This window comes from Anolis sagrei, chromosome 3 (genome assembly GCF_037176765.1).
Source record: "Anolis sagrei isolate rAnoSag1 chromosome 3, rAnoSag1.mat, whole genome shotgun sequence".
NCBI lineage: Eukaryota > Metazoa > Chordata > Lepidosauria > Squamata > Dactyloidae > Anolis > Anolis sagrei.
Genome location: NC_090023.1, coordinates 153,407,161 through 153,429,525, shown reverse-complemented (window position 1 = coordinate 153,429,525; position 22,365 = coordinate 153,407,161). Strand labels below are relative to the sequence as shown.

Genomic DNA, 22,365 nt, shown 5'->3' with positions numbered 1-22,365 from the left:
TGCTGCCTCACCCTGTATTTGCAAAGCAAGTACTTCGAAAACTGCAAATTGCAGACACTGCCCTAGATTTTGTGTGCGTGTCAGGAGCGACTTGAGAAACTGCACCTTGTTTCTGGTGTGAGAGAATTGGGCGTCTCCAAGGACATTGCCCAGGGGACGCCCAGATATGTTGCCATCTTGTGGGAAGCTTATCTTGTTTACTGCATGAGAAGCTGAAGCTGACAGACAGGAGCTCACCCCACTCCTGGACTCAAACCGCCAACCTTTTGGCGGTCAGCAGTCTTGCCAGCACAAGGGTTTAACCCATTGCACCACCCATTGCCCTATCTCTTATCTGCAAGAGAAAAAAGAAACTGCCTTTTTTCTGAAATAATACCTGTTACAGCACAGGGGCACACGAAGTGTATTTGCTTCACTAGAACTACTGCATTTTCTAAGATACATATTTAATTGATTGAGTAATCTATCAGGCATCTAGAACATGTACAGTTACATTATTACACCTTTCACTAGGTAAAAGCCAGAGTTCTTATCACCATGAAAGGAACACCCCAGAAGAACTGCATCTGGAAGACTAGCAAGCTTCCGAAAATTTTGCAATCTTGTGAAGTGCAGTATCTACCAGGGGGTTGAGAAGGGTGGGGTTCAGATATCCGAAATAAATATTAAATAAATATTAGTTGATCTGCACTGGCAGGTATTGTCTTCTGTTAACCATCCTGCTTATGTAAACAAGCGACTTACGTTGATTTCTAATTCACAGTAAGCAAATTAGGTAGATTGCATAAGCCAAGTTGGTCTCCAGAGAACAACAGGAGTGGAACAATGAGGCAAGTCCAGACCACAAGAAAAACAGGAAATGAGCTCCCACTTTCTGAAGCTAGAGGAGGGGTAGGCAAAGTGTGGCCTACAGGCTGAATATAACTCAAGGAACTGTTTTCAGCCCCACTGTTTTATGCCTAATATAGATTTTTTTAAAGGGAAATGGCCATTAGAAAACCCCAGCTCCAACATGCCTGGGAGCAAAAGGAAACAATAGTCCACCACTCCTGGATACTACCATGTTAGGCAAGATGCAAAGATATGAAAAGTGGGCAAACACATTTGATAGCATGCCCTTCAGACGATGAGGATCTGATACCAAAGGGAAGAGCTTCCTGATAAGATGAATTCATAGGGAAGATTTGAAGAGAGGAAAATGAGGGAGTAAGAATTTGGGTATGCAAAACCTTGCCACAGTCACAGTCTAATTTGAAATCATACAAACCTTGATAGCATCTTTAATTTCATAAACGTCAAACTGGACAGGTGTTTTCATCATTGCCAAGATGGCCCTCTCAAAGTTGCCTGATAGCTCCGACTTCAGGTCCTTGATCAAGTCCTGTTTTATTTTAGATATAAGTAGAAATATATTGAAGTTACAAAATAAGTTTCAACGGGTGTATTGTTCTGAAAAATGAGCCAAGAATTCACATAGCTTTATGACAATTTTTCCTGTTAAAGAAGTATGAATTTTCTGAGGTTGCACGTAGTTCTATACAGACCTATCTTCAAGTAAATCTGATTGAATTTAATCAATTACTTTTAGATCGTCTATTTGGTAGCAGGCTCCTTTCCTTAAAAAAAAAACACAAAATAACTAAAACTTCCCTTTCTCCCTTTTCCATAATTTATTGGTATGTGCTTTCAGGGCAATCTCAACTTATGGTGATCCTAAGGCGAACCCATCATAGAGTTTTCTTGTCAAGATTTGTTCAGAGAGTGTTTGCCTTTGACTTGCCTTCCTCTGAGTCTGAGAGAGTTTGACTCATCTTGGTCACTCAGTCCATTTCCATGGCCAAGTGGAGATTCAAATCCTGGCTTCTAGAGTCTTACCACTTCAACACACAAATCTTCACAAGTGTCCTAGGATGATTGCAATACTGTTCATCTACGGAACCCCACGCTGCCCATCACATGACGCACACTCATTTTTGGTGAAGTTCTGTAGATCAAGTGTGATGAAAGCATATTAGGACACTCTGCCCAGAACACGGGAGGCTTCCCATTTTCCATAGGAAGAAATGGGGCCAGTGGGGGGAAGCCATGAAGTGATGCTTCCCCACGTGTGATGGGAAATCATAGCTATTGGCAATGCTGTGCGCAAGATTGCCCCGCTGCCTGCGGATTCATGTGGCTAATCCACCTGGCTAATCTGCCTGCTACCCCTCATCAATTGATAAGTTCCATAGTCCAATGCCCAAGTCGCTACACTGGCTCCCCAATTCCTATATGATTCCAGTTCCCTTCCTTCTTGTTGCACTCCAGGACAGAAATAATCTTCTAACTTTAAACAGCACAAGTTGAATAGGAAAAAAACTATTATTGAAGATAAGTAAAAAAAAACAAAACAGTAAAGTAAAAAGCACTTTAAAGAAATGGGTAAATCCAATTAGGTAAGAAGATATGTAGGAGCAAATTAGTCCAAGGTAGAGTTCAGCAAAGTCCATAAAAGCAATATCCACACAACTCTTAATACAATCCAAAGAATCAGGAATACATTGATCCAAGGCTTGGGTGTGCAAACATGAAAACCAGGAATCAAAACCATGAAACAAGAAATATCTTAGCATGAATCTTTAGAGCAAGGCTTCCATGAACAAGGACAAGAACTTGGCATGATTCTAAACTATGCTTCATCTGACTGCACATTCCAAAGTTGGGACTTTTATCTCCTCGTTATTGTTTTCTCTTTAATTGAGGCTTTATTATTGTTTTCTCTCAAAGCCTGGCAGAGAACCGAAGCCATTGCTCAGTTCTCCTGTTTTGACTAATCTCTTCTTGCCTATCTCTGGGCTCGTTATCTACTTGCTCATTAACTTTTGCAGCTGGGCCAGCCACCGAGCTATTTTCATGTTCTCTTTCATGAGAACTCTCTGGTAACAATTCAGAAAGCACTCCATCATTCCAACACCCCTCAGGGACATTCTCATGGGAAACTACAGGGATCTCCTGGTCATTCTCTGCATCAATATCATTGAGCAAACCATTGCCATCTTGAAACTCATCTTGAACCTCAGTAACATCATTCCCCACATCCAAACCACCCTGATCCTGAACACAATCACAGGCTGAACTCCAACACTTCTGCCAATCCCTGCTTCAATGTCACCTGTTCCTTGACTGAGTCCCCTTTTCCCATCCCTTGCTGTAACTCTGTTTGTTACTAAAGCCTTGGCAGTCTTTCCTAGATTATACCAACTCCCTACTTCCTCCCCATTCCTCTATGGTTCTTCCTGAAAGGAAGGTTGCAAATTTCCTGGTGCAAGGTCTCGTCATCACTGTGTACATTGCTGAAGCTAAATCACTGCTGTATTTCATGCCGGATAATTTACAGCATTGCTCTATTACTGTATTTCAAGACAGGCAATTTACAGCATTGCATCATATTTTATCAGGATAAGGAAAGAGACTTGCCTTTCCATAAGCTGTTTTGAATGAAAGCATTATTTGCTGCCGCTGCTTATTTGAACGACTTCCAAGACATTCGATGATTGCCTGCTCATCAGTTCCTGTAAACAGAGAACACCATTACGCAAATAAGGCAGATTGCTTCCAGTTGGATGTCTCTTTGCACTATCTATCAAAACGCATTGTGCAATGTACTTTGCCTCCCTACCTTTAACAGAAAAAAAAGAGGGAAACAGGAGTAGGGGAATATAACAGGTAGAAAATGTTGTCTGGCACTCCACAAAACTCCCCAAAAGTTCTAGGGTGATTACAGGCATATCTCAGTTAATTGGGTATTTATTTCTTTAACAGGAAAATTGGTATCAGAGGTAAATGTCACATGAAACAAATAGGGATAAGTCCCTTCACCACAAATCAAACCAAAGTAATTCAATGTATTTTAGCAATGATTTATTTCAAAACAAACATAAACGTGCGAAATGAAATTTGTGGATCAGGTAAAGAAAACATTATGAATGTTCTACAGACCATGTAAAGGATTCTGGCAATGTCATTTACTTTTATCAGGCAGCACTTGCGATTTTCATTTTGGTGGCCGAACATATAGATCTGTTTTTAAAAAGCCTGATAGAGTGAAGGTGTGATGGTATGGCAGGTTAGGGGCATTTTTTAATACTGTTTTGGACCTGGCAATGCTTTAACATGGCTTAAAGGAAATTGAGTTTTTAGGATTCTAGCATAACTGTTTTAATGGATAACCTAAGTGGCCTGAGGGTCAGGGAATTTTTAATTGTATAATTTATTATTATTTATTTATTAACTGCATTTCTATACCGCTTTTCTCACCCCTGGGAAGACTCAAAGTGATTTACAACATAATATATGGCAAATTCAATGCCTCACATATATATAAAATATCACATATCTAAATCAATAACATATAACTGCAGATAAAAACCATTAAAACTATAAAAATATCAAACATAGACATAAGCATGGAACATATTATTGCTGCAATTAACAATGTAGTGTCTTTATTTATTGATTTGTTATATATGTTTTATGTAATGTGTGATCTGTTTAATTGGCTATATGATTTTTTGTTGAATTTTTAAATGTCATGTAATTTTTTTCCACTTTTAATCATTATACGTCACTTTGAATCTCACCCATGGGAGAAAAGTGGGATAAAAATGTATTATTATTATTATTATTATTATTATTATTATTATTATCATTACTACTAATCTGCTACCCCCTTTCATCCCTGTTTTCCAGCACACACATCTTCAGTGAAAATTTCTGGAGGCAGCTGCTGTTTACTTTGCTTGTTGTAGGCAGAAATACGCAGCCACAGTGGCATCATCTTAGAGTAGAATCCCACTAATTCCCAGCAAAACCTTTGTTTTTTACAGTGCTTACTGAGGACACACTGCTCAAACCCTGTACTTCTACTGTCAAAGCATTTCCTGTTTTAACTGGCAGAATCTAACCCAAAGTTTCTTACTGAAACAAACAAGGAGTAAAGTCAGGCCCTATCACATTGGCACAATTTTTAGACTTTAACTGATACGGCTACATCACGCGGAATGCTGGGTTTTGGAGTTCAGTGTGGCCTAAGAGCTCTCTGGGAGAGGATTCTAAATGTCCCTCCCAGCCATTGTGACTCAGCCCAGAAGCCATTGAGAGCCCTTCCCACTGTCCTGGGGGCAAATTAATGTTTTGTAAGCCTCTCTAAGAGCCTTGTGGATGAAGAGCGGAGTATTAATACTAAAAATTAAACAAGAACCTGGACATCTCATCATGGCAGTTACATTTGTTTAATACCACTATTAATTCTATTATTATTATTATTATTATTATTATTATTATTATTATTATTATTGCCCCCAATGGCACAATGGGTTAAACCCTTGTGCCAGCAGGACTGAAGACTGACAGTTCGCAGGTTCGAATCCAAGGAGAGTGTGGATGAGCTCCCTCTGTCAAGGGGGCATGAGAGAAGCCTCCCACAAGGATGGTAAAAGATCAAAAAACATCTGGGCGTCCCCTGGGCAACATTCTTGCAGACAGCCAATTCTCTCACACCAGAAGCAACTTGCAGTTTCTCAAGTCGCTCCTGACATGGAAAAAAAATACCACTATGAAGTATAACATGATATGGCCAACATTCATCATACTACTTCTGCTACTTTGAATCACTATTGTACTGCATGGCTTTCAGTGAAGTAACCACTAGCTATACATTCATTACATATCATCATAATCAATTATCAAAAGCCAATCTTTATTATACAGTTGGCCCTCCACATTGCTGGTCTGACTTTTATAGATTTGACCATTAGCAGGTTTGATTAAAACGTCTTCCAGGAACTGGCCATAGAGTCACCCTGGAGGACCAAGAGATTCCTTTCTAGGAATCATTACATTCTCTGGTGCAATTCTGTGATCAGCTTCCTATGGAAGCTATACTTCAAAACTATGTAGTTAAAGGGAGAGGAGAAATATAAAAGAATGGTAAAATGTGTTTACAAATAAATATTAAAAATAAAAATACAAGCAAATTTTGCATTTTTACTACCTTGACAAAACAAAATTGCCACTCCTTCAAGCCCTGGAAACATGAAAGGTGTTGAAAGCTGAACATTTAATAAGGAAAGACAACCATATGCAATTTGTTCTGACCAAGGCATTTCAATATCCTTCAGGCAGAACGTAGATTGTGATCCAAGGATATAGGCTGCATATATTACTGTTCATAGATTTTCTTTCTAGATATCTGCAAATAGAGGTGCAACATGCAGCATTTCATAATGCTCCTATGAAGCAATTCCGTGAGAGAAGCATCTTAGACTGAATTTAAGAACAGCGGTACTCACCAAATCCTTTCATGGCCTTCCTCAATACTTCGGCATCCCGCAGGGGATCAAAGGATGAAGAATCACGGATTGTGCCTCGATATCCAGTCTGCATTGTCCCAAAGAAAACAAGAGACATCAACTAAACTTGACAAATTTGATATAACTAAGCTTTCCTTCACAGTCACATTTGCAAAATGTATGAGAACCAAAAGAAGTCAAGTTCCGGATTTCAAGAACCTTGCTCTTGCATATCATATTTCCTCACTTAGAAGGTCTCACAGAGTTAGAATAAAAGGGGTTTGGTCACTGAGGGAGAAGAGAGATCTGCTGTGTTTAGGATTATATTAAGAGAATGAGTCTTCAATTGAGTTCTCTTCAAGGCAATGAATATTTCAGAGAACTAAATGGTCAACAACAGAAGGGACTGACAACCTCATCCACCAATAAAAAAAATCCTGCAACACATCTGAAGACTGACTCTGCTTGCTAGTTCAGGTTGAGGATCCTTTATTGGAAATTTCAAAATCCAAAGCAATCCACAATCCAAAGCTGCCCAAATAAGTAGCTGAGATCTTCCTGATAGTTCAATGTACACGAACTTTGTTTCTTGAAAAAAGTCAAAAATCTATATAAATAAAAATGTAATGTTGATTTGTGAGATTAACACAACTCAAAAATCACTGGACAAACTGACACCAAATTTGGACAGAATACACTTAACAACCCAATGTGTGACCATCATTCAAAAAACACGAAAAACACAAAAAAACCAGTGAAAGGGACTTTAAAATGAGCAAGGCCCACCTCGAAAAGTGCCTCCTGCTTGCCCTGCACCCAGCAAGGCCAAGAGCTGCAAGGCTCCCTTCCTGCTAGTGCCCAGGCAAGAGGTAGAGAAGGGAAAGAAAAAAGGGGAGGAGGAAGGAAAGAGGTAGAGAAGGAAAAAAGGAGAGAAGAAAAGGAAAACAGGGAAGGAACAAAGGAAAGAGGGAGAGGAGAAAGAAAGAAGGAGAGAAAGCGGGAGAGAAGGTTGGCCACAGCAACCCGTGGTGGGTATTGTATAAAAGTAACTTCTGTATAATGTGCATATGATACATAAATAAATTTCATCATTAGACTCTGGTCTCTCTCAAAGACACATCATCATGTACCATATGCAAATTCCAAAATCTGAAAAAAAAATCAATAAAATCCCAACTACTTCTGGTCCTAGGCATTTGGGATAAGGGATAATCAACTTATAACAAGTATCAAATAAGGGAGGAAATCTTCTTAAACCTTCTGTCTCTCCATTTTTCTTTGCAACTCACCTACATTAACCTTTTTTCTACCATGCAACTTGGCTAATATGTGTCTAGGATCTCTATCTGAAGAAAAGAGTTGTATGAGTGCAGCTCAGGGAGTATTGTCTGGCAAATGTTACACAACAACAACAAAACTTTATTTATATACCGCTCTATCTCTCCAAGGGGACTCAGAGCGGTTTCCAAGTAACATAATCAATACATACAAAGAAAACAGCATACACCCTCTTAAACTCACTGATTGCCCTCTGAAAGCAGAACTCTTCCTCTATCTACATTTAGATTTTGCCTCAATGTTTATCTTTTAACTGTCAGAGGTACAAAATGTTAGCAAGCATTTTCTTACGGCTGCAGGAGTCACTGTGGGCATCGTAGGTCCTGGATACGATGGCATAGAAGGATTAACAGCTGGGCCAGGAGGATAATTTGGCATGGGCTGCTGACCAGGATACGACATAGGCTGGGGCTGCTGTCCTGCTGGCGGCATGGGGGTGTTCGGATATGATGGATAAGCTGGCATTCCTGATGGTGGATTTCCTCCTGGAACTTGTGGGTACATTCCATAAGAGGATTGCTGTCCTTGTGGCGGCTGCCCAAATCCTCCAGTGGGAACAGGGGGGTAGCCCCCAGGTGCTGGAGGGTAGAGACCCGGTTGTGGCATGTTGGCACCCCCAAATGTCCCTGACATGTTGGAAGCCTGTAACAATAAACAGACAAGACAGATCCTTGAACTTGACAATGAAGAGATCTTATCACTACTCCTGGTCCTCCAACAGAGACCCTTTACTGATTCATTTCCAAAGAAGCAGTAATATTACAATAGTCCAGCATGCCCAAATAAATCTTTAAGACTAACATGAAGGAATGGCGATGGCCGACAGGGAGCTCTGTTGTGGGCTGATCCACGAGGTCATGAAGAGTCAGAAGTGAATAAATGAATAAACAACAAATTGGAGGAAGGGTTTTTTATACATATGATCATTTGTTTGTTTGTTTGTTTACAGTATTTATATTCTGCCCTTCTCACCCTGCAGGGGACTCAGGGCGGATTACAATGTACTATACATGGCCAACATTCAATGCCATAGACATACAACATATATAGACACTCAGAAGCTATTTAACATTCCAGCTTTTCATGAGGGTATTCTGGCCACCAGGGGAGCTGTCACTTCACTGTGCATTTGTGACACTGATGAAGTACTTCCTCATTCTTTGAATGCTTGCTGGAGATTTTTATGGTCTTGTAAATTAGTTAAATTTGCCTCCCTGCATAAATGGTACCTAAATTTCCTACTTGACAGATGCAACTGTCTTTCAGGCTGCAAAGGTTGACAGCAAGCTACACAAAATTGATCGGAACCTCACTCTGACCCGGGCTGGCTTAGAACTCATGACCTTTCGGTCAGTAGTGATCTTAATGCAGCTGACTCCCAGCCAGCTGAGCCACAGTCCTGGTAATTATGTAAGCTTCTTTGGGGCTATCCTCTGAAAAGCAGAATCTAGAGCAGAATGGGAGATGCTATCTGCTTTCATAGGCCTGAGATTGATGCAGCCACTAAACTTTCTTCCATTTACGGTTTTTAGAAACTCTTTCTCCAGCTGCAGGCCAAGACTAAAGCACCCCGGATGACAGAATTATAGCCAATAATAATAATAATAAACATCATTATCATCATCATTTATATCCAGCCACCATCTCCCAAAAGGAACTTGGGGTGGCTTACAAGGCACTACAAGTGCTGTATATAACATAGGCGGTACATGAGTATAAAAACAATATCACATAAAAGTTATAAAAACAACCACTATCAACACATAAAATAAAATAACATACAAATTAGCAGACCATCTGTAGTTAAAACTCGCAGTTTGGGGGCAAATTATGGGATCACTTGGGAGGTGCAAAAACAGCCTTAAGGCCACATATAGCCTACAACAGGGGTCCTCAAACTAAGGCCCGCAGGCCGGATGTGGCCCTCCAAGGTCATTTACCCGGCCCTCGCTCAGGGTCAACCTAAGTCTGAAATGACTTGAAAGTACAGAACAACAACAACAACAACAATCCTATCTCATCAGCCATTGAAATACTAATAAGTTTATATTTGTTATAATTGTTCTTCATTTTAATAATTGTATTGTCTTAAGTGTTTCTTTCACTACAAATAAGATATGTGCAGTGCACATAGGAATTCATTCATGCTTTTTTCAAATTATAATCCGGCCCTCCAACAGTTTGAGGGACTGTGACCTGGCCCTCTGTTTAAAAAGTTTGAGGACACCTGGCCTACAAGATGCATTTCACCACACCCCAATCTAAATACATTAATAACACATTAACCAAGGAAAAATACAGAGAGAAGAATGCTGTAACTACAGTGGAATGGTAAAATGTATTCAGTTAAAACAGCAATTACTTACCATTTGTGCCATATAGTCAGGATTAAACTGATTAGTATAGTTTGCAACATTTTCTAGTCCAATTGGTGGGGGATTTGCTGGAGGATAGCTGGGGGAGCCCCAGGGATTGCTACCTGGAATTACAACAAAAGCAATACAGTAATTATAAATCAAATTGTTAGGTGCTTATTTGTTACACGTGTGATTTTCTGTTGATGCATTGTGATGGCTGGGAGATTCTAGGAGCTACAGATATAGATAGATATAGATATATATCCCAAGCTCTGGTTTTAATTTTAAAGGCTAAAATCCTGTTATTCTGAGAGCTTTTGGTCTTTAGTCTTGTTCAGTTCTCCACCCTCAACTGCTCCACTTCCATCCTCAGGAGAGACTCCAAAAGGCCCTCCTGGAGCAAGGCATCTCAGCAAAACATTCATTGGCAGCCAATGAAGAGGCATCAAACAGAATTCCATCTGCCTGACCATGTGGGCACAAGGCATACAAGAAAAGAAACTGTCTATTTCTTTCATTTGCTTTACACAATGAAAGGCAGTGGAGATTAATAACAGGAAAAGAAAACCAAAAAGAAATCCCCATGGTTCTTTGGATAACACACACACACAATTAATTTTAATACTTGTAAGTTTTATTTCAGTACAATTGCTAAGGCGGGAAACCATAACGGAGATTACAATTCCAAAGTCAACAAAATCAGGATTGATTTGGACACAGGGATCCTACATTTGGAATTTCAAAACTTAAGATGATCACGGGCACATGTCAAAATCACTTCTGTAGGGTCTACCCTTATCTAAAGGGAAAGTTACTTCTTCAGGTAAACAAAAATCATCATCATCTTTATTTATACCCCGCCACCAACCCACGGTGGCGCAGTGGGTTAAACCCCTGCGCCGTCAGGACTGAAGACCGACAGGTCGCAGGTTCGAATCCGGGGAGAGGCAGATGAGCTCCCTCTATCAGCTCCAGCTCCTCATGCGGGGACATGAGAGAAGCCTCCCACGAGGATGATAAAAACATCAAATCATCCAGGCGTCCCCTGGGCAACGTCCTTGCAGACGGCCAATTCTCTCACACCAGAAGCGACTTGCAGTTTCTCAAGTCGCTCCTGACATGACAAAAAAAAATCTCCCCAATGGGAACTCAGAGTGGCTTACATGGGGCCAACCCCAGGACAACATGTTACAGCAAAATAAAATCAAAACATAAACAACAAACAACATAATCAAAATTACATAGAAGAAGAAAAAGTATAAACACAGTAATAAAATAACATTCCAATAAATCTGAACCAGAAATCCCAAGAAAATGATGTTGTTAAAAGAAAAAAAAACACAGCCATATATCTAAACACACAAACCAACAGCTCTCGAGATCACATGCCACCAATCCCAAGGTAAAACAACCCGACAAAGTAGAACCTCCCAATGCCAGGTAATTCCATTCACAATGCACACAAGTAACAGTGGTACTCAATGCATATTTTTAAGTTATCCTAGGAGAATGGCAGGGTGTATGTTTAATAAATAAACAAACAAATAACAAACATAATAGAGCATGTAGACCTGTGGTTCCCAACCATTGGTCCTCCAGGTTTTTTGGACTTCAGCTACCACAATTACTAACAGCTGGTAAACTGGTTGAGACTTCTGGAAGCTAAAGTCCAAAATACCCAGAGGACCAAAGGTTGTGAGCCATTGATCTAGACCAGTGGTTCTCAACCTGGGGTCCCCAGATGTTTTTGGCCTTCAATTCCCAGAAATCCTAACAGCTGGTAAACTGGTTGGGATTTTTGGGAGTTGTAGGCCAAAAACATCTGGGGACCTCAGGTTGAGAACCACTGATCTAGACTGACCACTTAGTTAGGACCTGTCACTTCCAGAGACTACTGTGACATGGAGGGCTGAGAGCGGGGCAAGGATTGTCATCCAGTGTCTCTGGGCAATTTGAGCCTGAGAAACACGGAATGGCCTTGGGGACAGTTGTGGCCAGTTCTGGGCCAGAATTACTGGTTTCCCCATATTTGGATAACGTGGACAAAGCTGTGTCCACGTTATCCAAGGTGGTCTTGCCCCACATTAACCCAGCTCATCCCCTTGCAGGCATTTGGCAACAATGAGGTTGCTCTGGTCTACACTGACCACTTAAAAAACTACAAAAGCTGCCAAAGCTAGAATCAAAACAAAGAAAATTGTGGAATATATTAGAAGTTGAAGTGCATTATCTTTCTGCTCTGTCAATCCATTAATTTGTCTAACATAATTCTGTTAACGTGTCTGACAGCCATCTCCCTCCTTGTGTTGTTACACAAGATCCTTTTACTTGAACAAGGAAAAAATGAATATTTAGTCTTCTGTGCCTATATTCATCAGATTTGGACTCTCCTATTAGTTCATCTACATATTTGTACCATTCGTTTTCCCCAGACTGTGCCCTCCCAGGGAGCATCTTTGCAACTGATTGGTCCCTCACTCTAGCCAATTCTCCTTACCAAGGGAATCCCCACCTAGAGGCAGTGGCATCAACGGAGCTCCCATTTTACATAATCAGACCCAACAACCTAATTGAAATATAATAAATTTACCTGGAGCAGCAGGGGGATATCCACTGGCTGGTGGATATCCACCTGCAGGGGGATACCCTGGGTAACTCATTCTGTAGATCTGAAACAAACAAAGAAAAAGATATTTATTAATATACTCCATCTTCTTAACAACATGCGCTAAAATCAAATGAAACACCCGCTTAATTTTTTTTCTTTCTAGACTGTAAAATTGCTATATTTCTCTTTCAACATATTGTATGTACACATACAATGTTTTCTGTGTACAATTTACATCTTTCAAAACTATACGCCATCCTTACTGCCCTGGCAAAGGTATTAAGATTGAAGTACAAATCTGCTATAATACAAGTGTACGGTCGGGCTACTTGGGGACAGACTCAGACCCCAGGAATATTACATTTCTGAACAACATATCCCACAACTCACAAGCAAGAATCATGAGTGGGTATACTGGCTGGAGGATTCTAAGAGCTATAGTCCAAAAAAGTAACTTTTTAAACTCTGAAAACATATATTTCGAAGATGATTTACACATACACAGCTTGGAATGCATATAGATAATTCTATTTACACAGAAGAGAATCACATCCACTTGCACACAAGAAGCATTATATGTGCTTGTGGCCTTTTGTGTGTTCTGGTTTTACTTGCATGTATAAAATGGCTTTGACTCACATGTCAAAAACTAAATAGGTGATGGGTGATTCCTTCAGCCCAGAATTAGTAAGAAAATTTAATTCATTTCATTTCCCCAGAAATACTAAGACATTACAGGCAGTTACAAAAATCAAGTAACAAGAAGTCACATATATTACCCTTTGGGAGGGTGGGTAGATGCAGCCTACTAGAAATACATCTTATGAATCATCCCACTATCAAAAAGAGGAGCCCCACCCCAATGTGGCACGCATCTACCACGTATATTCTATTAATAACATGAGCAAATCCAAGAAAGCAAGTTTTTCATGCTATACTTAGGTTCCACTAAAACTGTAATGCCTTTAAGGTTACAACTCAACTACCACAATGGAGTTATTCATTCACACCAGCCAATGAATGTCAATAGTGGAAGAGGTAATGAGCAGCACAAGAGAAGAACTGTGCTGGGACCTAGTGGGCAGAAAGGTTTGTTGATTTAGCTACCTACCTGAGCTTGGAATTTGTTTTGCTAGCAGTTTGCTATGTCAACCTTCCAAACCTCTCCTGGTTTCTTGAAACTATACTAATACTGCAGGGGAGAGCCAGTTATTTCTGACAGTTCTGATTAGAAGTCACACAGGAATAATGTCAAAGAGGAATGATCCAGCAGGACAGCTAAGCGGCTCCCATTTAGCCTGACTAGTGATGAGAAGAACAGTTGGAGAAAAGAATGTCTATTAACAGACACAGAAAAGAAAAAAAAATGGGACTCAAATGGAATATAACCTCATTGCTTATAAATGTCTGAGCTATAGAATGGCACTGTGCATTGATCTAAGCACCAGATGATCCATCTGATGACAACTATAACTGCAAGATGGCAGCAATCAGAATCCACAAGGATGGAAGCCACAGAGTGATTCCCACTACCATGGTGAGGCAAGATGACAAGCCTTTGATCCAGACATACCCTGAACACAACAAGGAAATGCTCCAAACAGTGGTGGGCACACATGCCTTGATTTCCCCCCAAATGTACCCAGATGGTTCTCATTGCCCATGATTCTTGGTAGTTTCACATCACAACCACATACCTCCTTAATACTACAATGTTCTGCTACTGTTGTGCACATATTTTATTTATTTATTTCTAGTATTTCTATCCCATTCCTTCTCAACCCCCGAAGGGTGTTGAGATGACCTTAAACTGTGACCTTAAACTCCCTGGATGACCTTAAACTGTGAGGCAGGATGTAGAGGGAGATGCCTTCAGACAAGTAAGCTGGGCCAGAAGCATATAGGGCTTTATAGTTCAAAAACAGCACTTTGAATTGAGCTCGGAAGTGGACCAGCAGCCAGTGGAGCTAGCACAACAAGGGGGTGGTATGCTCCCTTTATGTCACTCCAGTTACCAATCTGGCTGCCGCCCGTTGGACTAGTTGTAATTTCCGAACAGTCTTCAAAGGCAGCCCCATGTAGAGTGTGTTGTAGTAGTCTATTTCTGTTGGCCATGAGGGTTTTGTGTGGGAAGTTTGGCCCAATTCTATCGTTGGCGGGGTTCAGAATGCTTTTTGATTGTAGGTGAACTACAACTCCCAACTGTCACAGTTTATTTTCCCCAAACCCCACCAGTGTTCACACTTGGGTATATTGAGTATTCATGCCAAGTTTGGCCCTGATTCCTCATTGTTTGAGTAAATAGTGCTCCCTGGAGGTAGGTGAACTACAACTTCAGAACTCAAGGTCAATGCCTACCAAACCTTTCCAGTATTTTCTCTAGGTCGTGAGAGTTCTATGTGGCAGGATTGGTTCGATTTCATCGTTGGTGGAGTTCAGAATGCTCTTTGAGTGTAGGTGAAAAATAATCCCAGCAACTACAACTCCCAAATGACGAAATCAATCCCCCCTCCCAACACTACCAATATTCAAATTTGGGCATATTGGGTCTTTGTGCCATATTTGGTCCAGTGAATGAAAACTCATCCTGTATATCAGATATTTACATTATGATGTATAACAGTAGCAAAATTACAGTTATTAAGTAGCAACAAAAATAATTTTATGATTGGGGGTCACCACAACATGAGGCACTGTATTAAGGGGTCGCGGCATTCAGAAGGTTGAGAAACACTGTTCTAGAAGCATTCTCTCCTGACATTTCACCTGCATATGTGGCAGGCATCCTCAGAGGTTGTGAGGTCAAAACCTCTGAGGATGCCCTGCCACAGATGCAGGCGAAACATCAGGAGAGAATGCTTCTAGAACATGGCCATCCAGCCCAAAAAACCTACAAAAACCCAGTGATTCTGGCCATGAAAGCCTTTGACAATACATTGTCATATTTCTGCACCCCCATGTGTTAATTCTTTTTTTCCACCTAACTCACTTTCTCACCTTGGCCCACAGTTAACTTCTTCTTGTCTCCAATATTTAAACTGCCCACAAGGTTTGGGTCTGTTCTAACTATAAGGGAGCAGAATGGATTTCTGCCGTTACACACATTACTATCAATTAAGTCCTTCCTTCTTCTATTCTTCCAGAGCAAATAGGACAAATACGCTATTTCCAATTAACTGTTAAACATTGTGAGCATTCCTGTGACTTTCTTGGTTTGTGATGGCCCTCTAAGTGGCAGCCCTTCCTGGTCTGTTACTCAAAGCTAGCAGATTCCAAGGACACTGACTGATCAGCACATACTAAACATCAGAATAGGTTACAGCCTACCCCCAGTTGATAAAGAGGGGCAGGAAAAAAAGAGAAGGGAAAAGCCTCTGTTAGTTCTCATCAACAGGATGCCATAGTGGAACTTTAAGCCTCGTGTAGTTTCCAGAGCAAAAAAAAAGTGATTTCCAGGAAAGTCCATTGGAAACAGACGGAAATGGTATATGGGTGGAGCAGAAGAAGTCCAAAAGCCAAGGGGAAATAATGTATTACATTTAATAACTTTTTTTTTTGCAAAGCGCACTTTCAAAACAGATGTGTGCATTGCAATCAATGGCACATTATACTAGAGCAGGGGTCCTCAAACTAAGGCCCGGGGGCCAGATACGGCCCTCCTAGGTCATTTACCCGGCCCTCGCTCAGGGTCAATCTAAGTCTGAAAGCACAAAACAACAACAAAAAGTAGGCCCACACTTCCCACTGAAATACTAATAAGTTTATGTTTGTTAAAATTGTTCTTCATTTCAATTATTGTATTGTTTTTAAGTGTTTTTTACACGACAAATAAGACATGTGAAGTGTGCATAAGAATTCATTTATTTTGTTTTTTTCAAACTATAATCTGACCCTCCTACAGTTTGAGGGACTATGACCAGGCCCTCTGTTTACCAGAGTAACTGGTATTTAAAAACCATATCTTTATTATATTCTTCAAATCTGCTTCTTTTTAAAGGTTGGGTCATTGCTTTACAGCATTTTCATACAGATTGGTGGCTCTTCTCAAATTTTCTGGGCGAATGTATACATTTGTTTACTAAGATAGGAATACAGTTTTTTTTAAAAAAATCTTAATTGTTGTTTAAATTAAGTTTTTTTAAAAGAAAGAGCAAATATGGTAATAGTTCATTAAATTAAGCATATTCTCTGGGCTTCCTGTGTTTTTATGAGATCACAGAGATTAAATTTTACAGAACAAAGGTGCCTCCTGGTCTTTTAACACCAAGTATAAAGGCTAGCTAACTAGTCAATTTTGTCCTCAGTTGAACTAGTTGTAGATTATTCAAATTGCTAACTAAATCTCATTAGATTTCGGTAACTCCACAAACTCCCTGTGGTTTTCTTTTTAAATTATTTTATTATGCTGAAGGCTTTCCTGGACAGAATCACTGGGTTGTTGTAAGTTTTCCAGGCTGTATGGCCATATACCAGAAGCATTCTCTCCTGATGCTTCACCCACATCTATGGCAGGCATCCTCAGAGGTTGGAAACTAGGCAAGTGGGGTTTATAGATCTGTGGAATGTCCATGGTGGGAGAAAGAACTCTTGTCTATTGGAGGCAAGTATAAATTTTGCAATTCGCCACCTTGATTAGCACTGAATAGCCATGCAGCTTCAAAACATAGCTGCTTCCTGCCTGGGGGAATCCTTTGTTGGGAGCTGTTAGCTGGTCCTGATTGTTTCCTGTCTAGAATTCCCCTGTTTTCTGAGTATTGCTCTTTATTTGTTGTCCTGATTTTAGTTTTTTAAATACTTCCAGCCAGATTTTGTTCATTTTCATGGTTTCTTCCTTTCTGTTGAAATTGTCCACATGCTTGTGGATTTCAATAGCTTTTCTGTGTAGTCTGACATGATGGTTGTTAGAGTGGCCCAAGCATTACTGTGTTTTCAAATAATATGCTGTGTCCAGGTTGGTTCATCAAGTGCTATGCTATGGCTGACTTCTCTGGTTGAATTAGTCTGCAGTGCCTTTCATGTTCCTAGATTCGTGTTTGGGCAATGCTGCATTTGGTGGTCCCTATGTAGACTTGTCCACAGCTGCATGGGATACGGTAGACTCCTGCAGAAGTGAGAGGATCCCTCTTATCCTTTGCTGAATGTAGCATTTGTTGGATTTTCTTAGTGGGACTGTAGATAGTTCGTATGTTGTGTTTCTTCATCAGCTTCCACAGATATATAAACCCCTCTTTCCAATATACCTCACAACCTCTGAGAATGCCTACCATAGTTGTGGGCGAAATGTCAGGAAAGAATGCTTCTGGAACATGGCCATACAGCCCGGAAAGCTCACAGCAACCCAATGGTTTTTTTTTAAAGAGAATTTTATTAGATTTTCCATAATACAACGAAAGAGTGAGAACAATAACAATATAGAAAGAGAGAAAAAGATAGACGTATATAAGGAAAAAGAAAGTGAAAAATGGAAAAGAAAAGAAAAAAAGGTACAAAAAGAAAAAGATAAAAAAGAAAATTGACTTCCATTCCATCTTCTTGGTTAATGTCATTTTATTATTAAAAATATTCCCTAAAAAAAAGTAAATGTCTATCGTGTCTTCTATTTTCGCAATTTCTCCAGGTAGCTGTGGAGGGGGTCCCAATTTGTTCTTTTTAACATATTACCCATATATTTTTTTCAACAAAAATGTCAATTCATCCATGTCCATAATTTCCCTAATTTTCCCTATCCACTCTTCTATAGGTGGATTTAATTCTTGCTTCCATTCTCTTGCAAAGACAATTCTGGCGGCAGTTGTCATAAATATAAAAAGCTTATCTTTATTTTATTTATTTTATTTACTTTATTTGTATACCGCTGTTCTCAGCCCTTAGGTGACTCACAGCGTTTAACAACAAGAACAGCAAAAATTCAATCTTCTTGTTCATTTAGTTGTAGATCTAGATCTGTAAACCCAAGTGAATAGTACTCCGGTTTTCTTGTGAACTTTATTTTTAAAATCTTCTGTACTTCTTCGTGTATTTCTATCCAAAACTTGGATGCTACTTTACATGTCCACCACGTATGGAAAAAAGATCCAAGTTGCTCATGACATTTCCAACACTTATCTGAAGCTGGTTTATACATTTTGGCTAATTGTTTAGGTGTGGTATACCATCTGTGGAATATTTTTATCCAATTTTCTTTTAAATCCATTGCATATGTAGATTTCACAGCAACCCAATGTTGTTATGCTAGCTTTTATTTCAGTCATTGCTCCCACACAGGGATTTTAATTCTTAGAATGTTTCGGACTTCAGCCAATCAGCACATCCAAAATATCCAAAAAAGTTCAGAACCCCCAGTTCCCATCTTCCACAGATAACTCTTAACAGAATTAAGATAGGTCCACACAGCACTTTATAGACTATTCTAATCTTCATATTTCCACCATACTCTTTATGCTGATGGGGAGAGTGGGCACGGCTACTATAACTGTCAAAAACAGTCTCGTGAATGTCCGTTGCTGCCTGCGCAAGCGCAGGAATATACCAAATGTGTGATTCACAGCTGACCACGCCGTGAAAATATAAGTTTAATAAGAACAAACATTCACTCAGCAAAGTCCAGCATCTTTCATCTATTGCCCAATTGCTAGTTGTTTAATAAATTAAATTAATTATTTTAATTAGTTCTTCCTTTAATTCATTGTTTTAAGTCCAGACTGGGGGTATCTGGAAGCACCCAATATGAAAGATAGCAGCAATATTCTCCCTGTCTCAGTTGTATCTACATTTCTGCCAAGCATTTTCATAAGCCGTAATGTGATCTCAAAAAAGAAAAAAAAAACTGGCTGGAAGAGGAGCAATCACATCATCATCATCATCAAGTCAACACACTGGTTGCTGAAGCCTGCCTTTCAACAGTTTAAAAGCAACATGGTCCGCAGTTGCTGAGAGATCTGAGCACCCAGCTGCTTGCTGTCAATCCAGGCAGTATGTCACTGCGAGATTGAGAAATGGTTCATGCAAAATCCCACCGCACAAAAGGCAAGCTCAACCTGAAATTTTGAATGTGATGCAAGTGTTACAACAAACTAATACGGGCAAGGAAACAAGCAATGGAAGATTGCGCAAGCCATCGAGTTTTTGCTCACTGACCTCGATTAGCCAAGAGTTATCTGAGATGTATTGCATAATAAATTACCCAGATATCTAAAAAATCCATGCTTTCCAAAGAAGATATGGAAGTCAACTCTGGAATCTCTAGTCCAAATCTGATCTTTTTCAGCATGCCAATCTTATTCTGTAAGTAAAGTTTTGCTGATCAACTATTAAATATTGAAACAAGCTAAACAATAATTTGGAAGAAAAATGCAGAATATTTTTTTAGACAGATACATATCTGTGCATCAAAAACAAGTCTTACCTACCTGTCAAAACAGAACCCTGTATATGAGGAAAAAGGAGAATGTGTAAGTTGTGTTCTGTCTGATGTTTCCAAAGCATGAGCTCAGAAAGGACTTTTCAAATGATGAGACAATATTGACAAAGGGTTGAAAAGGCAAACAAAAATGCACAGAGTGGCAGGATTAATTACCCAAGAACATACAGGAAAAACTGGTTGGAAATGTTATCTTTACTGCCATGTCCTTATATATGCTCTGTGGGCTTTGTGTCATTTCTTTTGCTTGTTTTTATATTTAATAGTTGATCAGATAAATAATGTCTTAGATCTTTACTGACATGTGTGGCTGTCTCTGATCCAGGCTTAAGAAGTTAGGTTGAACAAAGTAACAAATACTGTAGGTTGGCTTCATATATTTCACACAGAGAATGATGGTTGCTTTATCAGGTTTCATTGCTTAGTTTCAAACTGCTACTATTATTACGGCTAATAACAATGACCACAATAATACCAATAATAATAATAATAATAATAATAATAATAATAATAATAATAATAATATTCAACCTGAGCTCTTTCAGATCTTTTACCGCATCCAGGCTGGATCTACACTGCCTTATATTCTAGGATCTGATCCCATATTACCCATATTATTTGACTTGATCTGGATTATATGAGTCTACACAGCCAGATGTGGGAGCGGCGTGAGCTCCTGCTGTCAGCCTCAGCTTCTGCCAACCTAGCAGTTTGAAAACATGCAAATGTGAGTATATCAATAGGTACAGCTCCAGCGGGAAGGTAATGGCGCTCCATGCAGTCATGCCAGCCACATGACCTTGGAGGTGTCTATGGACAATGCCAGCTCTTCGGCTTAGAAATGGAAGTGAGCACCAACCCCCAGAGTAGGACACAACTGGACTTAATGTCAGGGGAAAACCCTTACCTATCTGGGATAAGAAGATAATCTGGGAACAGATCCTGGGATATAGGGCAATGTAGATCCAGCCTCAGTTTAGATTCACTTCCCTCTGGTTCCCATAGCTCACTCCAACTATCTTCCTCCAACTGTCACCAAAGAACTCTCTTCCTTTAAAAAAATCCTCCTGACTCTCATAGAAGTCCTCCCACCACTCAGAGAGTTCTCTGTACTGTGATTGGCTATCTCTAGGAACTCAAATGTTACTTAGCAAACACTGAGTACCATTTTTGAAAAGTTTTCTATGGCACATATGGGTTCTCCAAGCTGTTAAGGTCAATTTGCCCCACAGGTTTCCTAATAAGCTAAGGTCACATACAGGATACACCAGGAATATCAACACAGATGGAAATCTCTACTGAGTTCAATTGGACTTCTAACTAAAATGGTATAGCTGGAGTGGGCAACTCTAGATTGTTATAAGACTACAACTCTTATCCCTCAACAATGGTTATGCTGACCAGGGCTGATGGAAGTGGGGGCCCTTCCACACAGCCCTATATCCCAGAATATCAAGGTAGAAACTCCCACATTATCTGAGTGTGGACTGAGGGCCCTTCCACACAGCCATATCTCAGAATGTCAAGGCAGAAAATCCCACATTATCTGAGTATGGACTCAGATAAAACAGTTCAAAGCAGATATTGTGGGATTTTCTGCCTTTATATTCTGGGATATAGGATTGTGTGGAAGGGCCCTAAGAAGTCATTGACATTTATTGGATAACTATTTGCTCATCCCTAGTTGACTGGACTCTACCCACACTGTTTGCATGTCATAAAAGTTATCCATAAGAAGATGGTTTTGCTAGAAAGATGTGACCTTTGTAACACAGAATTAAATTAATGTCAGTTCTCCCTTACACAGGAAGTGTTTTATCTGCAGCCATTAACTTTTTTTTATGACACTTCTTCCAGTGATAAAGGAGCAAACTCCACTGGATCTGCCTTTAGATAATTGATACAAGCAAATACTACTTTATAAACGCAGATGGCAGAAGACAGTTAGACTACAATGGGTAATTGTTTTCTCTCCCTTTTACAACCAGGTGTTGTGGTAGGTTAAGAAAGAAAAATGCCGCCCTCACTAGCAAAAATCAGAGATTGCGCTGATTGATATTTCACTTCCTTGAGCAGCTGCACCCAGGCACAGCCCTTATCATGGTTCCCTCTTTTAAAAATCTCAATGCTTTAAAGCAGGGGGAGGCACCTATGTAGGTGGCATGTATCATGTTCTGCAGTTGATGGTGGTTGGTGGTAGTAGACCTAGCAGCTGGTGATAGAAGGATTAATGTAAGTCTTAGTTCTAAAGGGTTGAGTAATCTGTAAGTAAGAATTCATGGCTGAAAGCAATTAAGAGTGGAGGTATGTAAA

General features: G+C 39.9%; 1 protein-coding gene across 1 annotated transcript in view; it reads right to left on the bottom strand.

The window, feature by feature from the left end:
* Positions 1-22,365, bottom strand: part of ANXA11 (annexin A11) — a 53,850-nt gene that overhangs the window by 14,691 nt on the left and 16,794 nt on the right. Inside the window, exons 2-7 of the mRNA XM_067466965.1 lie at positions 12,615-12,693; positions 10,034-10,146; positions 7,959-8,309; positions 6,330-6,417; positions 3,457-3,551; positions 1,268-1,381 (exon numbers count right to left, since the gene is read on the bottom strand). Of these exons, the coding sequence (XP_067323066.1) occupies positions 1,268-1,381; positions 3,457-3,551; positions 6,330-6,417; positions 7,959-8,309; positions 10,034-10,146; positions 12,615-12,684 (831 nt within the window). The 5' untranslated portion in view covers positions 12,685-12,693. The remainder of the gene's footprint in view (positions 1-1,267; positions 1,382-3,456; positions 3,552-6,329; positions 6,418-7,958; positions 8,310-10,033; positions 10,147-12,614; positions 12,694-22,365) is intronic.